The sequence below is a fragment of the Lontra canadensis genome, unplaced genomic scaffold (assembly GCF_010015895.1).
Source record: "Lontra canadensis isolate GAN:19392208 unplaced genomic scaffold, GSC_riverotter_1.0 scaffold253, whole genome shotgun sequence".
NCBI lineage: Eukaryota > Metazoa > Chordata > Mammalia > Carnivora > Mustelidae > Lontra > Lontra canadensis.
Genome location: NW_022631247.1, coordinates 161,501 through 186,951, shown reverse-complemented (window position 1 = coordinate 186,951; position 25,451 = coordinate 161,501). Strand labels below are relative to the sequence as shown.

At 45.3% G+C, this 25,451-nt stretch overlaps 1 protein-coding gene across 1 annotated transcript in view; it reads left to right on the top strand.

Moving 5' to 3' along the window:
• The window catches only part of LOC116862527 (PDZ domain-containing protein 2-like), a 91,757-nt gene that overhangs the window by 18,293 nt on the left and 48,013 nt on the right, over nucleotides 1–25,451 (top strand). Inside the window, exons 4-5 of the mRNA XM_032849855.1 lie at nucleotides 194–349; nucleotides 24,525–24,636. Coding sequence (XP_032705746.1) covers nucleotides 194–349; nucleotides 24,525–24,636 — 268 coding nt within the window. The remainder of the gene's footprint in view (nucleotides 1–193; nucleotides 350–24,524; nucleotides 24,637–25,451) is intronic.

The window sequence follows — 25,451 nt, the reverse complement described above, 5'->3', positions numbered from 1 at the left end:
GGGTTTAAATTGGGTCTCCAGCCCTGACATATGAAGTAACCTTACCAACCTAGAAACGTGGAACCTACTTTCCCCTATGGCCTGTAGGTTCGGAGCACATGAGCACTCCCAGCAGGCTCTGCTGGGTTTTCTTTGACCCAGAGCTACTTGGTGCCACAGGGTAATTCACGACTCTTTAATTGTGTCCCCATAGGAGAACTCTGCTGAGGACCTCCTGAGGTTAACGTCTAAGAGTTTGCCTGATCTGACCAGCTCAGTAGAGGACGTGTCCTCTTGGACCGACAACGAAGACCAGGAGCCAAACGGGGAAGAAGACGAAGGACCCGGCTCGTCTTCTGTCCGGGGAGCAGTAAGTGTCTCTGGTTTCCCCAGCTGCTGTGCTGGAACGATGTTTCCCCAAAGATGGTGATGGCAGGATCAGAGATAATAGCTTAAGACAGTAGGATAGAGACCGGCATGGGAGTGGGCCACAGGGCGTTCTTTTTATTTTATTTATTTATTTATTTTTAATCAGGATCTTCCCAGACAAACCTGTGAGGGTAATGATTTCCATTTAAGAAAAAAACACTGAAACTGGAAATGAGACGAGAGAGCAATTGCATATTAAGTGCACTGCACGTATCAATTTTTAGGACACTTAGTCATTCATATATACAAGAGGATTTTATTGCTACTTTTTGATGTAGTGTTTGAAAATGATTGGTTGTGAATTTAAACTTAGACGGGGAGATTGTGGTCGAGAGTGGAATGTTCCAAAGGCGCAAAGCTCGTTCGGGCACAGAGGTGTGGATAAGTCTTACGGTTTTAAGGAAACCAGGACTCTCGCCAGGCTCTTCCTAACACAGCCTGTGCGTTTCACACCCCCATGGTCTGCTGCACCGGGCACGCGGGGTCAGGACGGCTTTTGGCAAACTGAGGTTGCAGTGTGGCCCCCTGTTTCCTCTCTGGATCCCAGATCTGACAGATGTGGCATTTTTAGCGTCAGCTCTTGTTAGCTCTTGTTCCCCCCCCAACCAGCCATGGGGTGGGGACTCCCTTCTGCCATTGGAGCCCCGTAGTCTTTCCCACCAGCGCTAAACCCAGGCAGCATGGGTGAGCATCGGAAAATTTATTGTGGTTATAATTGGGCCTCAGAAGACCAAAAAATGCATGTTTTGTTACATTTACATCATATGTAATTGTATGGCATATGTAATATGCCATTTTATTTTAAGGAAGAAAATTTGCTCTTCTCCTTTCTTTTCGATCCCCGGACATCCAGGGCCACCGAGCACGGCTGTGCGGCTGTGGGCTGCACGTGTGTTACCTCGAAGCAGCACCATTCACTTCGTAAACATCATAGGCTTTTCTGTTCATTAGGACAATTTTCTGAAAGATGGCAATAAAGAGTTTTGTTCTAACAAATTCAATATATTGGGACAATTTTCCAGTCAAGGAGGGAAAGCCGCTCAAAGAAGAGATACCTTTTTGTAATTTGCCCACAGGCACTGTATAAGCCCATTGTTGATCTGAAACATTTTTCTAGCTGCTTTTCCTTCAAAAGAGAACTTTCTCAGAACAGTAACCTATAAAGTAAATAAATCAGAACTGAATGAATAAAGTTAAGGTGAACAGTTTAAAAACAACCGCGTGATTATTCCCATCTCTTTGTATTTTGACACCATTCTGTGGCTGCCCTTAATTTTATGTTTAGTAAGGGCAGAGACCAAACTAATTTTCGTGGCCTAGACTGCTTCTCTGACGCCTGCTTAACTTCTCAAAACTTATTTCTCACTGAGCTCATCATCACTCCTAAGCAACCACCACACCACCCTTCCTGTGGACCCTCTAGAAGACTGCATGCTTTTCTACCACAGGACCTTTGCAAATGCTATTTTCTCTCTCTTTCTTTCTGGAATCTTCTGCCTGAACAAGATGATTCCTATTCATCTTTGAATAGGAATTGAATTTGAATCATCTTTGATGATTCCTATTCATAGTGTTACTGCCTCAGAGAAACTTCTCCTGAATGCACCCATGTATATTAAATCTCTTTGCCCTCAGCATGAGTAGGTGGCTGGCTCTCCTGTGAACCACTTGTCACACTTGGGTTTGTGATTATTTGATTAAGATCTGTTTCTCCCAACCAGTTCTAAGCTCCATGAGGTAACGTGATGACTAGACTGGGGTCCCGATGAATCTCTAGAGTTTACCCACTACATCTGGTACTGAGTTATAAATAACGAAATGAATTTAAAAACAAACAACAGAATGAGTGTTCATTGAATGCTAATGAAAATGACACACAAATCTGACTGGATTTATCCACCATAAGAATTTTGTTTACTCCAAGGTCCACAACTGACCACAGCATTGGCAGCCTCAAAGGGTCTTGGGTTCCTATCAACATTCTAGCCCCCTTAGGCAGGGGACGGTCCTTGAATAAGCCTTGAATGGACCTGAGCACCCAGTGTCTTCTCCCCACCACCTCTTTGAAGATGACTTATCAAATAAAGGGTTAGTGTCCATATATAATGAACTTACACAACTCAACACCAAAACCATAAATAATCTAATTTTTAAAATGGGCAGAAGACATGAACAGATGTTTCTCCAAAGAAGACATGCAGATGGCCAAGAGACATTTGAAAAGATGCTCAACATCATCATCATCAGGGAAATGGACATCAAAGCCACAATGAGTTATCACCTCAACCCTGTCAGAACTGCTGAGGTTGAAACAAGTGTTGGGGAGGATGTGGAGAAAGGGGAACCCTCACACACTATTGGTGGGAACGCAAATGGGTGCAGCCACTTTGGAAAAACGTTAAAAATATAACTACCATATAATCCAGTAATTCCACTACTGGGTATTTACCCGAAGAATACAAAAAACACTAATTCAAAAAAAAATACGCATCATTATGTTTATTGTAGCATTGTTAACAATAGTCAAATTATGAAAGCAGCTTGAGTGTCATCTGCAGATATCTTCTCCCATTCGGTAGCTCATCTTTTAGTTTTGTTGGCTATTTCCTTTGTTGTGCAGAAGTTTATTTTGATGAAGTCCCAGTAGTTCATTTTGGCTTTTGTTTCCCTTGCCTCGGGAGACACGTCTAGAAAAATGCTGCTATGACGGATGTCAGAGAAATTACTGCCTGTGTTCTCTTTCAGATTTTTAGTATTACAGGTCTCACATTTAGGTCTTTAGCCACAAGTGTGTGTGTGTGTGTGCGTGTATGTGTGTGGCATAGGAAAGTGGTCCAGCTTCATTTTTTTGCATGTTGCTGTCCAGTTTTTCCAACACCATTTGTTGAAGAGACTCTCTTTTCCCCATTACATATTCTGGCCTCCTTTGTCATTAATTAATTGACCATATAGTCATGGCTTTGTTTCTGGATTTTCTATTCTGTTCCATTGATCTAGGTGTCTGTTTTTGTGCTACCACACTATTTTGATCACTACAGCTTTGTAGTATATCTTGAAATCTGGGATTGTTGATCCCTCCTGCTTTTTACTCCTTTTTCAAGATTGCTTTGGCTCTCTGGAGTCTTCTGTGGCTCCATGCTATTTTTGGGTTTTTTGTTCTAGTTCTGTGAAAAATGCTGTTGGTATTTTGATAGGGATTGCGTTAAATCTGTAGATAACCATATATATATATATATATATATATATATACACATATATATATTTAAGATTTATTTGTGGGGGAGAAAGAAAGAACATGTGTGCATATGGGGGTGAGGGGACTACTGGGGAGGGGCAGAGGGGGAGAGGGAGTCTTAAGCAGAAGGATCAACACAGGGTTCGATCCCACAACCACAAAATGACAACCTGAGCTGAAACTAAGAGTCAGACTTAACCAACTGCACCCCCTAGATGCCACAGCCCATGTGTATTTTTAATTGATTTTATATTAACTTCTGAAACTTGGTAGGATCTCAGTGATATAATCATGAACATTTCCCCCGTGTCACTAAAGGGGCTTCTGAAGCATGATTTATAATGGCTAATATTCCACAACATAGAAGTGCCATAGCTTATTTCACCAGTTTTCTACCAGAAATTCTGTTTTCATCAATCACATGTATATTTGATTTTTTCAAAGTTATAAAGAATGCTATACAGAATAGCTTCACCCATATACCTCTGTGCACATTTTTTATTTTCCTATTTTCTTAAATAGCTTAAGCAGAATTGCATAGTCAAAGGTTTTCTCCAGAGAGGTTGTTTATTACTAATTTAGTGATCTAGCAGTGGCCAGTTCCCATCATCACCAATAACATTATCTTAAAAAAAAAGGTTTACCGATTAATCATATTGTTTTGTATGTTTATTGTACTTCTGCCAAACGCGTGTCAGTGCGTTATGTGAGAACATAATTTATTTGGAAAACCCAGCACTAACTCTCCACAAGTCAGTGTTTCAGTGCCGTCCGTTAGGAGACCTCCGTCACATCACCTGGGGCTTTCATAGACAAATCCCAAATCCATTATCCGTTGAAACCCAAACTGATCCTGCCTTAACAGTTCTCCCTTCTCGGAGCCTCAACACCACCTCGCACACTTGGCCTTCTGCTCTGCTTCTCCGCAAAGCACTCCCCGAGAGGGGACACCTGGGTTTCTCCCTGGCTCCCCAGTAAGGCCGCAACACCAGTCACGTGTCACCATCCTCTTGCGCTCTGGCTTCAGCCAGGAGAACGGAGGCGGAGACAGAGCCCTGCAGGACCGGCTGGAGGGCCGCTGATGCGAAGTACTTTCTGGATCTCACGGTGTGCCCAGGGTCTGCCCCACAGTGCCTTACAAACGTACTGAACCACTGTGGGGAGAAAAATTCTCTTTCCGTTCTATGTTTATAACACAGCACCTCTGTTTCATCATTTTTTAAATACGAATGCGCTATTTAAATGAAAGAAACCTGGTACTGTTTAATCAAGTTCAAAAGCCTTTTATTTCACAGATGATAATGATTAGACCGCTGCCAGACTGCACTCAGACGTTGACTGGTTTTGCACCTGTAAGTCACGGTGAGCTCCAAGCACTTGGCTGAGCGAATGTAACACAAATGCTGAGGTTGTGTGATGAACACCCTTAGGATTTACTTTTCATGGCTGCGATGGACAGCAAGGAGATTTTCCTTCCAAAACGGTCCAGCTGTGCTTGGAATGAAACCACATGGTGGATATCAAATTTGAAGAGTAGAGGCAGGGAAAAGGGAATGGGAGCGGGACAGTGAAATGCTATGGTCATTTGCATAATTGTCGTCCATCTCAGAGGGGTCTGGCTTCAGTGACAGGGCTCCCTCTCCACCATCCATTGCTCACCCCTCCATATCCAGTGTGGAAGGCTGCCGCCTCCGCCATGCCGGCTGCCGTCCTGGTCCATGTGACTGGCCATTCCTTCTCAAGTCTGTCTTCCCCACTGTCTTCTGCTCTGCAATGACAATTTGTAAATTAAGATCTGACCATATCGCTTAATGGTATAAAATTATTCAGGGACTATCAATCACACTGAGGTTAAAATCCCACCTCCTTAACGTGGAATATGTCAGCTCCTGCCTGCCTGTGCTGACGTCTGGACATGCTCCCAGCAGCCATACACACACACACACACAGTCCTCCCCTAGCACGTGAGCTCCACATTCCCCAGTGTTCCAGAACTCTCCACTAGTTTGTGCCTTTGAATCTCCTCTTTGCACTTGGAAGAGATTCCTCAGCCCAGCCCAAATGTTGCTTCTCCCCATAAGCAAATCTTTCCCTGAGCCCCCCAAGTTCTATGGTCTCCCTCTGCACTTGCATGACACTACGAAGATTTCTTCCAGAGTGCTTACCCTCTTGCCTTCATAACTGATCTTTCTGTTCTTCTGTCTTCCTTATTAGGTGGAAACATTTCAAGGGCAAAGACCATGATGCCTTAAGCATCTCTGTCACCCTAGAATGGTGGCAGGTCTGGGATCTAATAGGAGGTTGACAAGAGGAAGGATTCTCCTGTGATCTCTGGTCATTCCTTGACCACTTCTTATCTGTCCCTTAGTGCTCACCTGGTCCTCTTATGTCCTTGAGGTACCAGCCTGGGTCCATGAGCCTCTGACTCGGTGCTTTACTCCTCTTGCCCCCAACATATGCCCTTGCCTGCACCCTTCCCTGTCTGTTCTTCAGAGAAATTCGCCCCTGCCCCTGCCTCTTCCACCATTGAGGGTATCACACTGTGGGGCATTGCAGTGCTGCAAGATCTGGCCTTGCTGCTGGCAGGAGAATCAGGAAGAGTAATTCCCTTCTGGTCTTCGTGCCCAGTTGAGGGAGTCTTGAGTCAGGTGCAGGTTTTGCGCACTTGGAACCAAGATGCAGCATTACACGTGTGTCTCATCGCTGCCAACCTCCCTGTATAAAGGCGAATCAGTGTTGAAAGGAACTGAGATGCTTTGCTTTGAGGCATTACACGTGTGTCTCATCGCTGGATATCTAAATGCTAACCTTCCTCTCAAGGACCAGATCAAGTTCAGAGTTATCTCCAAGGCTGCCCTCTGCTCAAAACATCTATCAACATCTCTCTCTGTGCTGAATCTGCTGACCACTGCTCCCTGAGCATTTAGCAGGTGCTGTTGTCTCTTCACTTGTGGATGCTTATCTCTTTAGGGAAGAAAGAAAATACTTAAACTTCATAAACTTTTTTTTTAAGATTTTATTTATTTATTTGACAGACAGAGATCACAAGTAGGCAGAGAGGCAGGCAGAGAGAGAGAGGAGGAAGCAGGCCCCCTGCTGAGCACAGAGCCCGATGTGGGGCTCGATCCCAGGACCCTGGGATCATGACCTGAGCCAAAGGCAGAGGCTTTAACCCACTGAGCCACCCAGATGCCCCAACTTTGTAAACTTTTGAAGTCAGGTATATCTCTTTGGGCTCTCAGTATCCATTGGAGTACCCTGTATTCAGTACTTAGTACATATTTCTCTTTAGTAGGGACAAAGAGAGAGCGCGCATATGAGCAGGGGAGAGGGGCAGAGGGAGAGAGAACCCAACATAGGGCTCGATCTCATGACCCTGAGATCATCACCTGAGCCAAAATCAAGAGTCGGACATTTAACCGACTGAGCCACCCAGGTACTCCTCAGTACATATTTCTTGATCATAAAGCTGTCCCTGGAGCAGTGGTTCTCAAAGTATGGTCCCCGGAGCAGCTGCCGCAGCATCACCTGAAAATCTGTTAGAACCACAGATCCTCGGGTCCCACCTCCTCAGGTCCCACCCTTGACCTGCTGAGTCAGAAACCCTGAGGCTGGCCGCCAGCAATGCAGTTGAACAAGCTTTCTAGGTGATCTGGACCCAGGCTGACATCTGAGAACGTCAGGGCCCTCCAGTAAAAGGGGTGGCAACTGTGTTATTGGCTATTCCAAAACATATGTGTCCTTTCTCAGGTCTAGCCTCCTGAGAAAGTGGCTCCTCTCTTTTAAAACGAAGAGAGGGAAGAAAAGTTTTACTAGAACAGGGCATGGACGGGGGATACCTCTTAAGGAGTTGGGAGCCTCTTTGAATTTCAACAAAAACAAAACCAGAAGTAACAATTGTCTTGCCAAACCTGCGATTGTCAAGGCTCAGCTGGGAAGAGTTCGTTTAGCACATCAATCATTGGGCCTGTATCCGGCTTCCTCTGACATCAAGGGAATCAGTTCTAACGTTTTTGGAATCACCAGTTCGGGGAAATCTTAGAGAACTTTTGGCTGAGGAGGGTTTAAGAAGAAAATAAAGGACTTCACCTTTCAGAAGGCGAGAAGAGCCCAACTGGATCTTAAAATTCTGTGAGTGAAATTGGCCTTTGATTCTGTGTCGGTGGGATAGTCATGGGGTGGGAGAACCTGAATTCCAGTCTTCTGGAAGAGTTGGTATCTTTGGGGGTAGGTATTAATCTATATATGGAAAGAAAGGACAGGACCTCTTGTGCTTTGTTTGGATTGAATAGCGGATAAAGTGACAGCCCTTAGTTTCCTGAGTGTCCAAGCACCGAGAACTTGTACTGCGGTGTCTAGAAGTACCATTTCTGGTTGAGTCGAGCTGCCCTTGGTGGGAAACGGTCTCTTGTTTTGTGCCTAAGCTAGGTTTTTTTCCTGGTGATGCTGAGGAGAGAGCCTTATGCAAGGAACCACGAGCACCAACTACATAAACTTGCAATTAGTATTAAAATGGGGAGACCCCATATCTGTCTGGAAATCGGATCTTCACAGAATGAAACTATTAATGCACAGAGACTGACAACAGGGCACCCTGCCCTTTTTGCAAGGGGAGCAGATGTTCTTTCCCTAAAGCCTTGAGGAGAGGCTGTTAAGACAGTCTGCTCGCACAGGCGCAGGGGTGTGGGCTGCTCACCTCAGGCTGTCTCTGAGCAACTGCTTTGAGATGGCTCACTCCCTTGGGTCAGATATGACCTTCCCTTCTTTCTGGGCTTCCTCTTATTCCTCGTCTAACATCAGAACTCACTTCTCCTTAGAAGTCTTCCCAGATACACTTATCCTTCATGCCTGGACCCCCAGCCTATAACAGGGCCTGTATTTTCCTTCATGGTCCTTAACACAGATTATAAGGACGCATGCGCCGACTTGCTTAATGTAAGACCCAAGTGGACAGGGACCATGTCAAGTTTGCTTCCTCATGTACCCCAGGGCTTCATTGCTGGCTCTCAGTGTGCACCTATGTATGGGATGGAAGGATGTTGGAGCAGGTGGATAGTTGACGTCCCCCGTCGTCATGTTTGGCCATCTCCCACTGACTTGTCCACCTTCACCAGCACAGCATGAATTTAAAACGGGCATGGCGCTTATTGTTTGTTTCTGCGAGCTAGGAAGCCTTATCTGCCTCTTCCTTCTGGATTTTCCACCTGGCATAGGAGTATCGATGATAGAGAAATCATTTTTCTATGTATAGCATTGGGGAAAACACAGCATAGCTCCCTAAAAATAGGACATCCGTGGTAGCACCTCATTAACAAATGAGTAGATCTCTTTACTTTTTGTTCAGTTAAGGTTTGAAAGCTGCAGGCCAGAGATGGAATTTAGGATGTGATTTTTTTTTTTTTTTAAGCAAATCAACAGTACCTACAAAAGATTAAACATCCCAGGGGAGTTGGCGAAGGAGTACATGGACTGTAAGTGAAAAGACAAGCCAAAAAGGTATCAGGGAAAAGAGCACGGAACGGAGAGTCTCAGAGTTGGGGATTCTCATGAACAGAACTACAAGGTGTCTGAGCTACAGGGAACCGTGGAGATCAGCCGGTCCAACCTGTGCCTTTTATAAGCTAGAAATGTGTGGTGAGAGAGAAGCCTGCTTAACTCTGCTCATCCCCCCAGACCAGTCAGGTTGATGGCTCAAGGCAGCTACGAGGGTAAAGCAAAAGAGCCGGGAAAGAAAAGGTGAATGTCCTCAGGGAGGCGTTCACAGCACGTCTCAAATATGCCAGGGGACTGGGTGTGTGTTGCAGACGCGTCAGTGTGCGGGGAAAGCCCCGCGTTCTGTGTCCCCAGTGCACGGGGAGGGCATGGTTTCAGCTGGTCCTCAGATCTCCAGGGTCCTGGCTGGAGTGGGGTAGGGCCCAGGAGTTCGTCTTCAGAAGCTTCCCAGTGATTCTGATGCCCACCCAGATTTTGAAAAGCAAATTTGGGGGAGCAGGTGACTGCTGTCGGAAGTGGCAGGTTCGGATACAGCCTTTGTTGGCCATGTGGCAGTGTCCGGGGCCGGCTGCAAGGTGGCAGGGCTCCTGAGTCTCCCGGATGGGGGCTGCGTGAACCCTCATACCTGTCTGACCATGGCTTCGGGACAAGGGGAAGGTTTAGGCCCCCAACAGGCGCCCTCCTTTCCATAGTTTGGGATGAGGGAGTGAGGCCATGTGTTTGAGGTGCTGTGGGAAACCTGGAAACACAGACTCCCCCAGCCCACTCTGGATCCTCCGCGAGCAGAGACTTGCGTGCATCTCGTAGTGCTCCTTGTTGCCTTTGCAGACGCCAGGTCCTGGCGCACAGACCACGTGTTCTCAGCACCAGCCCGAAGCAGGCAGCAACACATGTACTGATCCACAGTTCCCGGAGTTGTACGTTTTCATTCCACGGTCGCAGACAGTGAACTACCCTCTCTTTCCCTTCCAGAGTCCGACACTTGCCCACACAGGTCTCCTCTCACTCAGATGTTCCCTAAGCCAGACGTCAGCTGGCTCGGGCCACGTGTTAGAGGCTACACGAAGGCCAGTGTGAGGTGCAGAATTGCCAGTACAAGATAAGACAAGGCTGTAATTATTGCTGGTCTAGGAAAAGGAGATTTAAATTTGGGGGTGGTTTTTCGTTTGTTTTGGTTTCATGCTTAAGGAGATGAACTGATTATTTAAATGGGTGGGGGGAAGGAAGATAAGAGTAATGATTGGGCCTAGATAAATTGCCCAGAAAACGGCTGAAGTCTGCATTAGGCTGAGTCCCCGCGGTGCATTTTCTGGGGCCTGTTCCAACTCGTTACCTGGCTCTTGGCTGCATTTCCCAATGAGCAGTTTGCACTTCTCAAGGAAGTAAACAGCTCAAGTGATTTGCATTAAAAAAAGCAAATACTGTGTCTACCCTCTCTGCACAGCGGTCTCCACTGTGGGGTGTACACAGCCAGTGGGGGATGCCAGACCATCCTGTGGAGCATAGGCGGAAAGTAGTAGAACGTGTATAGATTTTATTTCATTTTAGGTTGTTTCGGGTTTTACAGTGTACACACATTAGCACAGTAGCATAGGGTTATAATTTACGAATCTTAGCGTGCAGTCAATGCTGTTATCGCCTTCTAAATTTGAAAAATTCCTTCAAATTTCAGTGAAAATAGAATGTGGTCCACTAGAGCATGTAATACAATTTATTTGCCCTCTCATTAATTTCTTTTGTGAAAATAACACCCTAGAAGTCGTGAGGCGACTACAACTTCAGGCATGTTGGTTCCTGTCTTTGTGTATTCTTTCCATTACCGCAGCCCAAGATGCGTTTCAGCCCTGCCCCCCAATACGAATTTCCCTCTTATAAATATCACCCCTAGTAATTTAGTTTTATATGTCCTTTGGGAATTTAAATCTGGGATCCACACTGAAATATAAAGACGAGTATATTAAGACTTGAGGAAGGTAAATGAAATGTGTTTCAGAAATGAAACTGAAAGGAAAACTTTTTCTGCCCTAGCCAAAATGATGGTAGTTACACAGGAGGGAAGAACAGGGCAGTGTGACTCATTTGTGCACCGTATGCCTTAGGAAATCTATCTTACTTGTTTATGAGCTTCACTCAGCCTTGAAAGTAACAGAAATCCTTGAGATGTACGTGTCTTTTGAGACTGTAAATGGAGATCGTGCTGATACAGTCAGATTCTTGCTCTCTTAAGAGAAACAGGATATTCCCACTTAGGTTCAATTCCAGTTATTGTGTTGGTTTTTTTTAGGAAAATGACAAAACCGCTTTGACAGTGCATAGATGAGTTAGACAAATAGGCAATGTAGGAAACACACACACACACACACACACACACACACACCTCACTTGAAGGCTTCATGAGCAATGGAAGATTTGGAGTTTTGAGGGTGTTTTTTCCTTTTTCACTATGTCTTATGCAAAATGGTAGTGCAGAGCCTAGAAATAAAAACATAGCAAAATGTAAGAGATCAGAAGTTCCCCTGTAGAATCCAGGGCAGACATTTCTCAAAGGAATAGGTTTGTTTAAGTTTGATGGGGTTCTCCCCACCCCCACTGATATTGTTGTTTCCTTGCCCGGTGTTTTATGTACTGGCTGATCTCAGTAAATGACATTTGCAGAAAATGAAAACCATGCCTCTCCCTTCTGGTTCTTTCTCTTATACCTTCACTTGAAATATCCTTCCTTCTGCTTCTGCCTATCAAGTTTTTGAAGCTCTCCTCATCTTTCAAAGAGTCTTTTCTAATAGTGCCAGCTTCTGTCATCTCTACTGTCTCTGATTGCCAATTTCATTTGTCTGTTTCTCATATCATAGCACTTAAAATCAGAAAGACCACTCCTGATTTATAAATGGGATAGATGATTTTAAAACATTTTTTGTAAAGCTATTGTGTGGATATTCAAACTTATTTCCTCTAGGAAAGACATATTTACTTAGTAGATATTTGTGGAATTGTCTTTTAAGCTAGTAGAGACAGACAGATAACCTACACATCACACACACATGCACATACCTCCTGTCCTCAGCTCCAGAAGCTGAGGACATCTCTAATCCTTCCTGACACTCTTTGCTCTGACACCAGATACAACCACAGAAGCTGGTAACCTGGCCGTGCAGGAGCCCACAGCCAGGTCCTGGAAGGAGCCAACACTGGACTACAGCCAGCCTAACATTGCCATCTGCATGCTGCTGAGAGCTGTGCTGGGGATTCCAGGGAGTACAAAGAGATAACAGACACAGTCTTTCTCTCTTAACAGGATTTATTGTTTTCCATAATGAACTATAGGTATTACTAAACTTTTCATATTCCCCTCTTCTGTATAGTAAGAGCCATATCCCATATTGACCCAGAGGAGGGACATCAGATTTCTCCCAGGAATCTGGGAGGGTTCAGTAGATGGGGTGGTGTTTGACTACTCCATCTGTGGGGAACACCCACAGAAATGGGTGACTTTCTAGAGCAGAACAACATGCACAGTGGTCCTCAAATAAGAAATTTTATGGCCCATTCAAGAATCAACAAATAGTCTATGACACACAGACACTTAGTCCACGCTTTTAGTTGCAGACTAAAGAATTTGACTTATCTTCCAAGTACTAGAGTCAGTGATGGTTTTCAAGTTGAGTGACGGAGTCTGAGTATTAGTTTTAAGATTATTCCAACGGTGACATAGAGAAACAGCGAGACTGAAGAAAAGCAGAGCAGGGGTAGAAGCTCACACAGGTGTGGAGGCCTTTGCAGTAGCCCCATTGGGAAGTGACCAGAGCCTGTGCTGCAGGAAAGGTGGCCATGAAGGTGGAAAGGCGGGAGGCAGTGTGACTGACGGGTCGGTGGAGGAAGGGAGCAGGCCCAGCCCACCAGGCTGAGGGCTGGCTTCTGCGATCAAGGGGTGCTTGGTGGTAGAAAAGAAGGATGAGAATTTCCTCTCCACCTTTTTTCGTGAAGGCAGGACTAATCCTAACCAATAGTTGGAATAGGATTTTGTTTACCTTCGAAACCTCAGCTTCCTGTGCTCTGCTCCTTCTCAGTTGCTAGTCCCTGTCTTCACAGGTTTCCTGAAGCCCGGAGCCCTCCTATTGCTCTCAGCTCCCCTACTGAGGGTACCCACAGCCTCCCTGGCCCCCAGGAGACTCCAGGACTCCAAGAAGTCCTCTATCCTTCTTCTCCACGTCATCTCCCCCACTTTTGCTATCAACATGAATAACATAAAAGGCTATCCAACAAGCAAAATCATTTCCATTTCTTCCAAGCAGTATGTTTGCTATTAAAGCAATCTGATTAAACCGCTCTCAGTGGTGGCCAGTGATTCTGTGACACTTAGCAAACTATGTGCATCTTAAAAAGAGAACCCTTGTTATTTCAAATGAGTTTCTTACCAGTATCATTTTAAAATGAAATTTAAAGATAAAATCACAAAGCATGGATGCCGAAGATGTCCTTAGAGGAAATTCTATGGTAGATCAGTAAGCCTGGTCTCCAGTAGCAGGTTCCTTAAGATGCCTCTTCTTGTCAGTACCTTCCCTTCAGCTGACTGTTATGTCTCCTTTTTTTTTTTTTTAGATTTTATTTATTTATTTGACAGACAGAGATCACAAGTAGGCGGAGAGGCAGGCAGAGAGAGAGAGAGAGAGAGGAGGAAGCAGGCTCCCCACTGAGCAGAGAGCCCGATGTGAGGCTCGATCCCAGGACCCTGAGATCATGACCTGAGCCGAAGGCAGAGGCTTAACCCACTGAGCTACCCAGGCGCCCCTACTAAGTTATATTTCTTAAAACTTCTCAGGTCTGTTCACAGTGACTTTGGTTAGGGATGGAGGTGGGCAGTAGAGGGCTAGGGTTTGAACTATTCCTACAGATGAGGGGTCAGCAGTTATCAGATCATACGCATTTCAGGCTTTGCTGGCAAGTCTCTGCTGCAACCGTTTACCTCCACCTTTGTAGAGTAGAAGCCGTCATCGGCAATCAGAAAACTAATGGGCATGACTGTTTTCCACTAAAACTTCACAAAAACAGATCTGGAGCCAGATTTGGCCCCCAGGGAGCAGTTTGCCAACCCCTCGACAGATGATCATGTGTGAGCCTGGGGCAGCCTCTCTTCTTATTGCTTCCTATGTGGGCTCCCATGAACACACCCCAGCTTTCCAATCAGATTCTTCAAGAAGGGCATACCCTTAGAAATAGACATCAGCAAAGAAGCGTGATGTTAGTACCAGTCCTGGAGAATAATGAGTGGAGGGTACAAATCTTGTTGATCTGGAAAAGGCAGCAGAAGACCTCAGGGTGACCCCCCGGAACCTGCCAGCACATCAACCCTTAGCGGCAATGTCTACAGCCTAACCAGTTACTCTCCATCTAAAACCTGCCTACATGGTGTGTTCAGTCAAAATGATCTTCTATTTTTCTAAGCCAGATAATCATATAAAACTTTCTCTAGAGAAACATTTGTAGAGAGAAAACATTTGTATGGGACTGTCTTAATTCATACCTTATTTTCTTTCCTCCATCCCTCCCACTTACTTCTTGGGTCTCTTTTAACATACCTTTTTTAAAAATATTTCATTTATTTATTTGACAGAGAGAGACACAGGGAGAAGGAGAACACAAGCAGGGTGAGTGAGAGAGGGAGAAGCAGGCTTCCTCACTGAGCTGGGAGCCCTATGTGGGGCTCGATCCCAGGACCCTGGGATCATGACCTGAGCCAAAGGCAGCCACTTAATGACTGAGCCACCCAGGTGCCCCATGCCTTTCTTTTCTGATCGCTCACCCACTTCTACCTTTTGTGTGTCTTGAGATTGTCCCCCGCCACACACGATTTTATCATTCTGGAGTTGAGGACAAAGAATATCAGGGGTGTCTGGGTGGCTCAGTCTGTTGAGGGTCCCATTCTTGATTTTGGCTTGGGTTGGGATCTCAGGATAGTGAGATCGAGTGCCCCATCAGGCTCTGTGTTGGGTGTGGAGCCTGCTTTAGATTCTCTCTCTCCCTCTCCCCTCCTCCATCTTTCCCTCCCTTAAAAAAAAAAAATTCATTGTCCTGCTCCCAGAAATATGTCGAAGGAGAGCAGGCAGCCAGCTCCTGCTGAGAAATGACCCAAAGATCTGCCTATAGTAGCCATCCCACAAGCCAAAGAAGAGCTCCCAGTCCACATTTTTCTCACCCACTAGGTCATGGAACACGGAGAGAATGATAGATTCCTGCTTTGTAGAGAGTGTCTGCACTTGCCTTGTCTGAGTTTGAAATCAGTACCAAGGAGGAACATGTGCCGATTCCCCTTGCGATCCGCATCTCCTGTTATTTTTGAAGAACTGAGTCGCTTGAGGACACTGTCCTCTCCTTGGGATGGTGACACCTACAAACCTGCCATGGGGGAGGCAAACGGGGACCAGTGCCTGATGACCTTCTGACATCCTAAAGGTGATTTCTTTGCCTCAACTTTCCAAGGGACTAAGAAATCTGTTTAATGTGTATGCATAAACATCATCCAAATAATCAGCAACCAAGCATGTTAAGCCCATTCAGATTGTTTGGGGATGATCAAGGGGAGGAAACCAGAAACAGGCTCTGAACAAGGACAATATTGTTTCATTTTCAGGCCCCCAGCCCGAACGCTTGGGTCCCCCATCAGTTGCGGCTTCTCCCCATCTGCCTCTGACGCTCTGCACACACGCTGTACGTGTACTAGAACATTCTGGGGTCTGGCAAGTTTTACTTTTCAGTTTCACTGTTTTCCTCTTCAGTCCCAAGTCCGCTTTGTTGGAAAGCAGTGACTCTAACGTAGCAGCGGATTTCTGTTTTAATTTCTGCAGTCAACTCATAGGCTTCTTGCTGCTTTGGGCTGATTTATTGTTGTTCTGATTCCCATTTTCTGAATGGTTATTCATTCCCAGCCCTGGCCTCTCTGATGGCCATCTGGTTCTCCTTTGGTCACTCAAACATCTGCCCCAGAGATCTGGAAAATGAGCTTCCTTTGGCAGCCTAAAAATAATCTGAGTGTGAGTGAAGCATAAAAGGGAAATCGCCACGCTCCACTGTCCCATAGACACAGACCAGGGGGATGAGCCAGCACAGCCTCCTAGGGATTTGGAGCTTGGATGTCTTCTGTCACATCTGCAGATTATTTTTTTTTCAAGTGCTGGAAACTGTAAAAACATGGCATGAACTGGATGCAACCCGTCCTCCTGCAGTTTTCCTTGGGATCAGATTTGCTTGCGCAGTGGAGATGGTTGGAGATGAAAGCCACACTTTGCACGGTTTGTTTGTAAGTCTTCAAAAGTTTGCTGAGAAAGACAGATGATGCTCAGGAGTCAACATTATATTAGTCACAGTGTGTTTAAGGAGATCTCGTAAATGGTTTGGACGGCAGTTATAGACCATTCCTAAGTACTAGACTTTTAACTTGGACCCAGGGGGCCTGTCTCTTAAGGTAATGATGCTTTGCTCCTTGCCTCCAGAAGACTAAATCTTACCAGAAGCTAAAACTCAATCCTAGGCTGTTTCGCCTACAAAATTATTTCTAGCCTCACTGTTCAGTACAGCTTTTCAGAGGGGCTACAAAGAGAGAAAATGTCAATACAATAATGATATTCAAATCATTACCATCCCAACAAATTCAAACCTCCTTGTAAGTCATAATCCAAAGACATTAAAATCAAAAGTCATTAACATCCAGTCTTAAATTTCCTTCACCTTTTGAGTTAAAAACCAAAGCACTTAATGGCCTCCTTCAATTTCTCCTATTCTTTCTTTTGCCTGGGCCATTTCTCATTGCAACAAATACGGCTCTTTCAGCTCCGAGAAAGTTGCATTTGTTCAACAGCGAGTCTCTTGTATGCTTTCTCTTTTAGTGAAATGTGAATGGACAAAGAGTAAATGGACCTACACCCTTGACATTTAGAAAAATGAGCCAATCCCTCATGCCTAGACAGTTGTCCCAGGCAAACTCTTGTTCCCAGGATCTTATTTAATTTTGCCCAAAGACCACATCAAGAACTATAAAACGTCTGAGATTTCCCACTACAGTTTCATGGCTGCTGCCACAAGACATGAGATTCCTGGGTCAGAGACAAAAGACTTCGTTACTGATGGCACAGCAAGTAGCTTTCGGCTTTCTCCAATCCCGGTTTAGGATTCAATCCCGGTTTAGAGCATCGTGTTTGCACGCTGTTCCCCTGCATCCCCAAGGCCAGTAGGAATGATACTGAGGAGCTCGAGCAGATGCACAAGCAGCCGATTTGTATCGCAGCTGAGGAACCCGGATTGCTGGCAACCTGCATGTTCCATGACAAACTCCAAGCAGATCTGACTGCTCTGTGCTCCACAGAGAGACATTATCTTTGTTCTACTGGACGATAAACAAACCTGCCTTTTCCTCCAGAGACACTAGCTCCGACTTTCAAGGTGCTTTGCTTTGAAAAGATAGATAATCCAGAGTAAAAACAGCCTGTGCCTCAGTTCTCAAGCCACATAGAAATGGGAGAAGCCCTTGGAGGATGGTCTCCTGGCGGCGCATAGCAGAGTCCCAGTCATATCAAATAAAGGACCACTGGTGAAAATAGTGCTGTCTCCTCAAAATACAGCTCAGTCTGTGGTGGTTATTTAGAGTCCATGACCATGAATTTAAACTCAGCTGGCAGAAATCCTCCTCCCAATCTGGAGGGGGGAAATCAAGTTGGTTCTACTTAAAGTACTTTTCGTTTATATTCAAAATCGGCCTCATTTGCATTTGCACTTTGAGAAGAAAGTAGCGGGCTGCCTGCTCCACTGCATGCAGGGGGGCGGTGTGGACTGCGCCTCTGACGGAGGCTCTGTGTTCTCTGGGGCAGCCATTTTCGGTCCGGGGCCCCCGTTTTCCATGTCCACCACCTCTTAGAAATGCAGAGAAGGGCTTAGACTAGAGAAAGCTGCGTTTCTCCTCCCCATTGATTCAGCTGGAAAAACACCCTCTGCAGGTTCATGGACCAGACCCGCTGCTGACGATTCTGAGGCTTACCCCCCTAATGAGCTCGGGAAGGCTGCTGCTTCTGCCACCTGCTCCTTGAGATTTGTCTTTCCTCCGGGTTTTGAATGTTCCAGGGGTTGAGGAACATGGCTTTTGGCTACATATTTTGGGGTAGCAATCGGATATGTCTCTAGAGTTTCATCTCTATCTCCTTTTGGGAAGACTCCCTTGAGTTTCTGTTTAATCTGCTGTTTAAATGGACTCCTTTCTTCTTTCCCAGCCCTGCCTGCTGAGTCTGGGTGGTTTTTTTTTGTTTGTTTTGCTTTGTTTGTTTGTTTTTTAAACTTCCCCTGTTTCTTTGCTTTCTGACATAGACTTTTTTCCTAAAATACTAGTCTGGATTCTGTCACGTGGGGCTCATCATTGTGAAAGGTGTGTGTAATCAATGAGTTCTCTGTTTCTTTTTTTTTTTTTTAAGATTTTATTTATTATTTGTCAGAGAGAGAGAGGGAGAGAGAGCGAACACAGGCAGACAGAATGGCAGGCAGAGGCAGAGGGAGAAGCAGGCTCCCTGATGAGCAAGGAGGCCAATGTGGGACTCGATCCCAGGACGCTGGGATCATGACCTGAGCCGAAGGTAGCTGCTTAACCAGCTGAGCCACCCAGGCGTCCCGGGTGCTATGTTTCTAAAGTATCCTTTGTTCATATGCATCTGGACCACCACCACCTCTAAGCTGGTTAATTCCAGCCAGGAAATTTGCTCCTACCTGACCAACATCAAGTTCTGGCTTGTCATCATCCTGCTTAGCTCCCCTCAGCAGGTCTCATGTTTACTTCCTGGCCAGTTGGAATCCCGACATTTCTCAGGCCACTTCCGTCAGGACAACAAAAATAACTGTCCCTTTCAAATTGACCCAGGAATTTTTTTAAATCTCCTCGTGGGCTTCTTTACCATTCACCTTCAGATCTGTACAAACTTTCTGATCCCTCTCAATCCCTTTCTGATCCCAAATCCTCTTACTCAAGCTCTGCTGTTCTTAAATCACCTCTCATTGTCTTCTGGGCCTGAAGCAGCCATCGGAGCCTCATTGCATTCTGTTCCTGTGGTTTTGTCTCTTTTTCTCGGGTGGATTTCTTTAGTCCCCAGTCATGCCTTCCAATCTAGTAAAAACTAAAGAGTCTCCCCATTCGTGTGACGCCCACTTTCACTGTGGTCGGGCACTGGCCTCCCAGACCTCACAGCCTCCTCTCCCCTTCAGACCTGCACCGCCTGTTGTCTGGGATCTCTGCTTTTCCTTCACAGAAGACTCGCTCTTCTTCTGGTTAATCTGCATGTTTCTTGACTGTCTGTCTGCCACTGCTTCTGCTCGGATTGAGACCAGAATGTGTTCTCAGGTCATCCTTGGTGTCCCGTGCAGACCCGGCTTCCAGGAGCATACATTTCCAAGAACATGCATTTGAAACAGTTCTAAGCTGTTAGGTTTGCAGTAATTTTATGGAGTTTTTTTCTCATCGTGAATCCAGCAAGATGGCATATCCATGCTGGGTCACTGTTTGTCTTGCTTTGTTCATTCATTAAATGTATTGCCATTTATAGGTAGGAAATGGAAATGTTTATATCTGCAGTCTAGAGCTATAATCCCGTGTAATCATCAAATCTAGAGGCACCCTGAGCCTTGGTGGGGAGAAAGCTGGAGGGGTTTTGTTTGGCTGAATCTTCACGGTACTTCTGGGGTACAGTTAGGTTCTCTGCTAGTACTTTCAAGTGCATTGTTACTAAATCCTCATCATAAACCTGTTAGATCATTACCAGATAATTTTAACACCTAAACCCTTTCAACCCAGCTCTGTTTGGACCAGGGCAATAGTGAACCACCGAGCCCCAGGCCCTGCCCCACTTCCATCAGCCTGGGCGTCCACGTTCGTTATTAACTTTCTGGGTGATTCTGTTGCACACCAGAGTTTGTCCAGGTCATTCCCAATGCCTGGACAAAATCAGATCCTTTCTAAATACCTGTGCCAGCCACTTTCCACTCTCACCATTGCTTAGCCTTGCTACATCCCTACTACCAGAGACCCTTTATGGGCAACTCCTGAGCTTTGGGGTGTGGGGGTTGGGGGGAGATTTTCTGTTCAAACTGGGTTGCATTTCAGCTTTCTCTGACCCCAGCTTAGAATTCCGTTTTCTCAAGTTGGATCCATTACCACATATTCATCTGCTTACTGGTTTCCAGAATTTTGTTGCTGTTGTCTTCAACATTTTGTTGCTATTCTCTTTGCCTGTGGGATTGTCTTTCATTTTAAAATCTCTTCTCTTTCATTTGAGTGTGGTTTCAAATGAAGGGGGACAAAGGAAGGAAATCTGTCATCTTTAATCAGAAAACTATCACGTAGGGACACCTGGGTAGCTCAGTTGGTTAAGCATCTGCCTTCAGCTCAGGTCATGATCCCAGGGTCCTGGGATCGATTCCTGCATCAGGCTCCTTGCTCAGAGGGGAGCCTGCTTCTCCCTCTCCCTCTGCCCACTGCTCCCCCTGCTTGTATACTCTCTCTGAAAAATAAGTAAATAAACTTAAAAAAATAAAAAACCAACTATCACTTAATTCTTTTTTTTTTAAGATTTTATTTATTTATTTATTTGACAGACAGAGATCACAAGTAGGCAGAGAGAGAGGAGGAAGCAGGCTCCCTGCTGAGCAGAGAGCCCAATGCGGGGCTCAATCCCAGGACCCTGGGATCATGACCTCTGCCGAAGGCAGAGGCTTTAACCCACTGAGCCACCCAGGTGCCCCTGTCACTTAATTCTGAAATCAAACCCCATCTTTCATATGAGAACACCGAAGCTCAAGGAGGATGACTAATGGGCCTAAATTGCTAAAAACCAGAATTTGTGTCCAGGCAGCTGGATTCTTAAGCATTCTGCTCTACCACCTCACTGCAAAACCAGAAGCTAAAGATTCTTCTTCAGTGAGAGAGAATCTCATAGGCTACAAGTGTCGAAAACTGCTCAAACAGAAGGGCTCTAACTTGGAAATTGGCAAATTATATTAGATTCCATTAATTTAATGGCATTGTTGTATAACACATGCATTAGAAATTGATCATGAATAATAGATTATACCAGCTGAACCAAAGGCTTTCCAGGAGAACTTTTTGCACATTTCATTTTAGAACAACTAAAATGACATCATTTCCAGAACAGTTTGATTTGTTCTGTGCATCTGAAAAAATAAAAATACAGCAAAGGGACTCTTTAGAGTGTGGACATTTTCAGACAATATTCTGAAGACTGAAGAGAGGCACATTGTAATCTTAATTGCAATTTGTATGTTGTTACTTTCTGTTCCTTGAGTTCCACGCCACCTCAAATCATGACAGACTATTTTCTGTTGCAAGAGGAAAAGGATCTGTTTAAATTCAGAACCCTGTGCAGACACCTTCCAGGGGTTCTGAAATCAGATTGTGCTTCTGCCTTGAGCTCAACAGTGTACATTTGTGCCTCTTTGCAGTGCCTTTAGGTCCATTCTGACCGGTTTAATCTTGGGCTTTTGGTGGTCATGTAACACACACCATCTTTTGCGTAAGATTTCCTTGGTACAAGGAATGGTATCAGTATTTTATAGATCACAGAAACCAAATGTCGTCTCATTCTTTGGCACATTTGAGATTTAAAAAAAAAAGAAGAAGAAGAAGGTTATTCCTCAAGGCTGTGATTCTCTTCTAAACTGCCTCTCTCAGATTCTGAAAATAAAGAAGATTTGGCTGCGGCTGGGCTCGCATCACAAGAACACAGATTTTGACACAGCGCATGTTCGCTCTTGTAAAACTCCACGCTCCATCCCTGCGCACGTGATCCAGCCCAGGTCTCGGATATATGTTAGACACAAAAAGGTATTAATTACTTCAGGGTCTCTATTTATTTCCTCATCTGTCGATGGAGAAAACATTTTTTTTACCTTGGGACACATGTTTGCTGCCAACATTAAATGGGAAAAATGTCAGGAATACCAACTACACAGTATGGTGCGGTATTGATCGCCCAACATGTTAACTCAATTAAAATGCATCTAAGGATGGAGGAAGGGAAAATCCTCGTGACGCATAAAGCTGGAAATCAGGAGACAGAGGAGTCTCAGCCTTGCCTGTAATGAGTTGAAAAGCCTTGGGCAGGTCACTTTCCTTTCGGTTACTCATATGAGGGCTTATGTCATCTCCAAAATTCCTCCGATTGCGAGAACTGGAGCCATGCTGGGAAAACAGAGGAAAAATGGAAGAAGGAAACTTCCGAAGTCTGGAAACAGTGGGTCGGGATCGTTTTCTTCCCTTGACAGGAGCTCCTCTGACGTGCTTTCTGATGGTCTGGGCCTTGGCAGCTGTGGAGTAACCCACGCCCTGACTGGGCACCGAGGAGGTAATGACCTACAAGCTGAGCCTGGGTCAGGTGGTCCGAGAGAAAGAACCAGGAACTTAACTCAGTCTCCAGTAATTGCTGTTTATGTTCCGGAGACAGGTTTTTTCCATAAAGCTTTTAAATTAAGCAAAGGGGGAGGCCCCGAGGCTTCTCTCTGGATTATTCTCATTTGCATGTCTCCTCCTGTGCCTCAGCTCTCTGGCCAGTCTCCAAGAGGGTTCTTCTGCACTGGGTATGAATTAAATGTTACAGTTTGGGGTTGGGAAAGACCTCCCTCTTGAGAATCTCTAAAATCATCCTCAGGATTCTATTCTTGTCTTTACTTCATAATTTAAACCTGGAGACCTGCCAATCCCCAACATTGTAATAGGGATTCACCAAATTTATCTTTGTTTTATGTATCGGGATTCATTTGCTTTCCCACGGCCCCTTCCTCAACTCGCCTGCATCTCCTCATTTCTCAGACCTTCTTTTCCCCTCTTTCTCATCTGGAGAGATATTTGAACTTGAAGGGGAAGAGGGAATTTTGCAAACCTCCTATATTACATGTAAGATTTACATATGGAGTGCCTGGCTAGCTCAGACTGTGGAGCATGGCGCTCTTGATCTCAGAGTCATGAGTTTAAGCCCCACGTTGGGTGTGGAGCCTACTTAAAATACAAATATATCTATATATTTAAGAAAAAGATTTCCATATGAACTTAACCTCTTAGAAGGAGGTGGAGTTTACCTGGGAGACTACTTTATGCATTTTCATATACTGAATTTGAAATAGTGTCTAATTTTTATTATCAGTTAACATTCAGGATTTGGGGGTTTTTTTACATTATAATTATGTGACTTTTCAATGACTGTGAAGTGTTAAAGGATATCTTCTGTCTTTTTAAATTCATGTATGTTTGTTCACATGAATCCTACCTGCTGTAATTAATGACTTTTTTCCCTCCAGAACCGCCAAGGAAAAGGAAATTTCAAATTGGAAAACTCTTTGTTTGATTTCATAAGTTTTATACATATAAATTTACTTCCCAAATTTTTTAAATGAACTCTTAAGCATGTACGTCACCTTTTCTTTTCTAATAAATGTCGTTTGTTGTTGTTGTTGTTTTAGCATTTTTGGCTTTTCTACAGACCTTGGGACTTTTTCTGCCCCACGCCTCAGGGTCTGAGAGCATAGGCGTACAACGCACAGACGTGCGGGCTGACTTTCTGGGGCTCCCTGCACGTGGCCCAAGCAGTGCTAATTAGTACTCAGGAATGTGGCACACAGTGTGGCTGACCCAAGGGGTGTAGTTATTTGGCTGCCCCCAAATTAATGTTTTACTGTATTTCAGAATTGAGTTTAAATTTCTTGTTTCAGGGCACCTGGGTGGCTCAGTGGGTTAAAGCCTCTGCCTTCGGCTCAGGTCATGATCACAGGGTCCTGGGATCGAGCCCGGCAGGCATCGGGCTCTCTGCTCAGCAGGGGAGCCTGCTTCCTCCTCTCTCTCTCTGCCTGCCTCTCTGCCCACTTGTGATCTCTGTCTGTCAAATAAATAAATAAAATCTTAAAATATAATAATAATTGTTTTTTATAAATTAATTAATTAATTAATTTCTGGTTTCATAGTTCTTGCAGCTCACACTCTGGGAAAAAGCACTAGCCACAAGCCAAGAGACCTGGGCTGTCTTTGTGGCTTTGTGACCCCCTGGGTGATCTTGACCAACAAGTTTCCTCCAGAAATGAAGCGGCCTCTGGGGCCATTTCCACTTTGAAACCTGCTATTTCTATGCTGTGCAGGGCTGCTCGCTGAGGAGGAACTTGCCGGCATAAAGCTGTGTGGTTCCAGGTTATCTGAGGGGCTGTGCTTTGATCCCAGGAAGCTTTTTTCCTCACGTGATACCTGTGTTGCAGCTCTGCTCCTCTAGCCTGGAGGCCTCTAGCCTGGAGATAACTGCTGGGAGGGGATCTCATCAGTGATCGCTGCTCCGCCTCCCCCGTCAGCTCCGTGTTCTCTGCATTTCAGATGCCCGGGACAGATGAGTCCCAAGATTCGGGCGGCCCCGAGGAATCCAAGGGAAACCTGGAAAGTCCCAAGCAGGGCAGCAGTAAAATGAAACTCAAAAGTCGACTTTCAGGTGAGTGGAGCCCCGTGTCTGATGCGGCCTGCCCGAAAGTGAGCTTCTAGCCTCAGGAGTGCGAAGAGGAGAGTCATTAACAGAATGAGCGCCTCCCCCTCCCCTTACAGCCTCAAAATTATTTTCCCTTTAGGAAGTGCATGCCCCAAGCCTAAAACTGCCCTCAGCCGGGCTGCCTAAGTGAATATTTTTATTTGAGTCATAATGAAGTGAATGTCAGCATCTCCGTTTGTCTCTGCTCAAACCTAAATTTCCTGTGTGTGTGGTTCACTGACTTGCACAGAACTCCAGGTGACCCGTGCCCTGTGGAACATTCCTAGTGGCCTGTCTTCCCGGCAGATGGCCCTCTCCCCCCAGCCCTTGGTTGACCAGAACCAGGGGCAAAGAGTTATTGACTTAATACGAAATCTGCATCTCAACGAAGCAGGCTGAAAAATAGGATGGGAGCTACAGCTCTGGAAACAGAGATTTCACATTTCCTGGGTATAGCCTCAGCAGCTGGCCGGTGCTCTGAGACAGAAAGTTCTTGTTGAAAGCAGAGACCCCATGGGGTGCCTGGGTGGCTCAGTTGGTTAAACGATTGCCTTCGGCTCAGGTCATGATCCTGGAGTTCTAGGATGGAGTCCTGCATTTGGGCTCCCTGCTCGGTGGGGAGTCTGCTTCTCCCTCTGACCTTCCCCCTCTCGTGCGCTCTCTCTCTCTCTCTCACTCTTTCCCTCTCAAATAAATAAATAAAATCTTAAAAAAAAAAAAAAAAAAAAAAGAGAAAGCAAGCAAGCAGAGGCCACATACAAGAACCTATTATGATCCGAGGG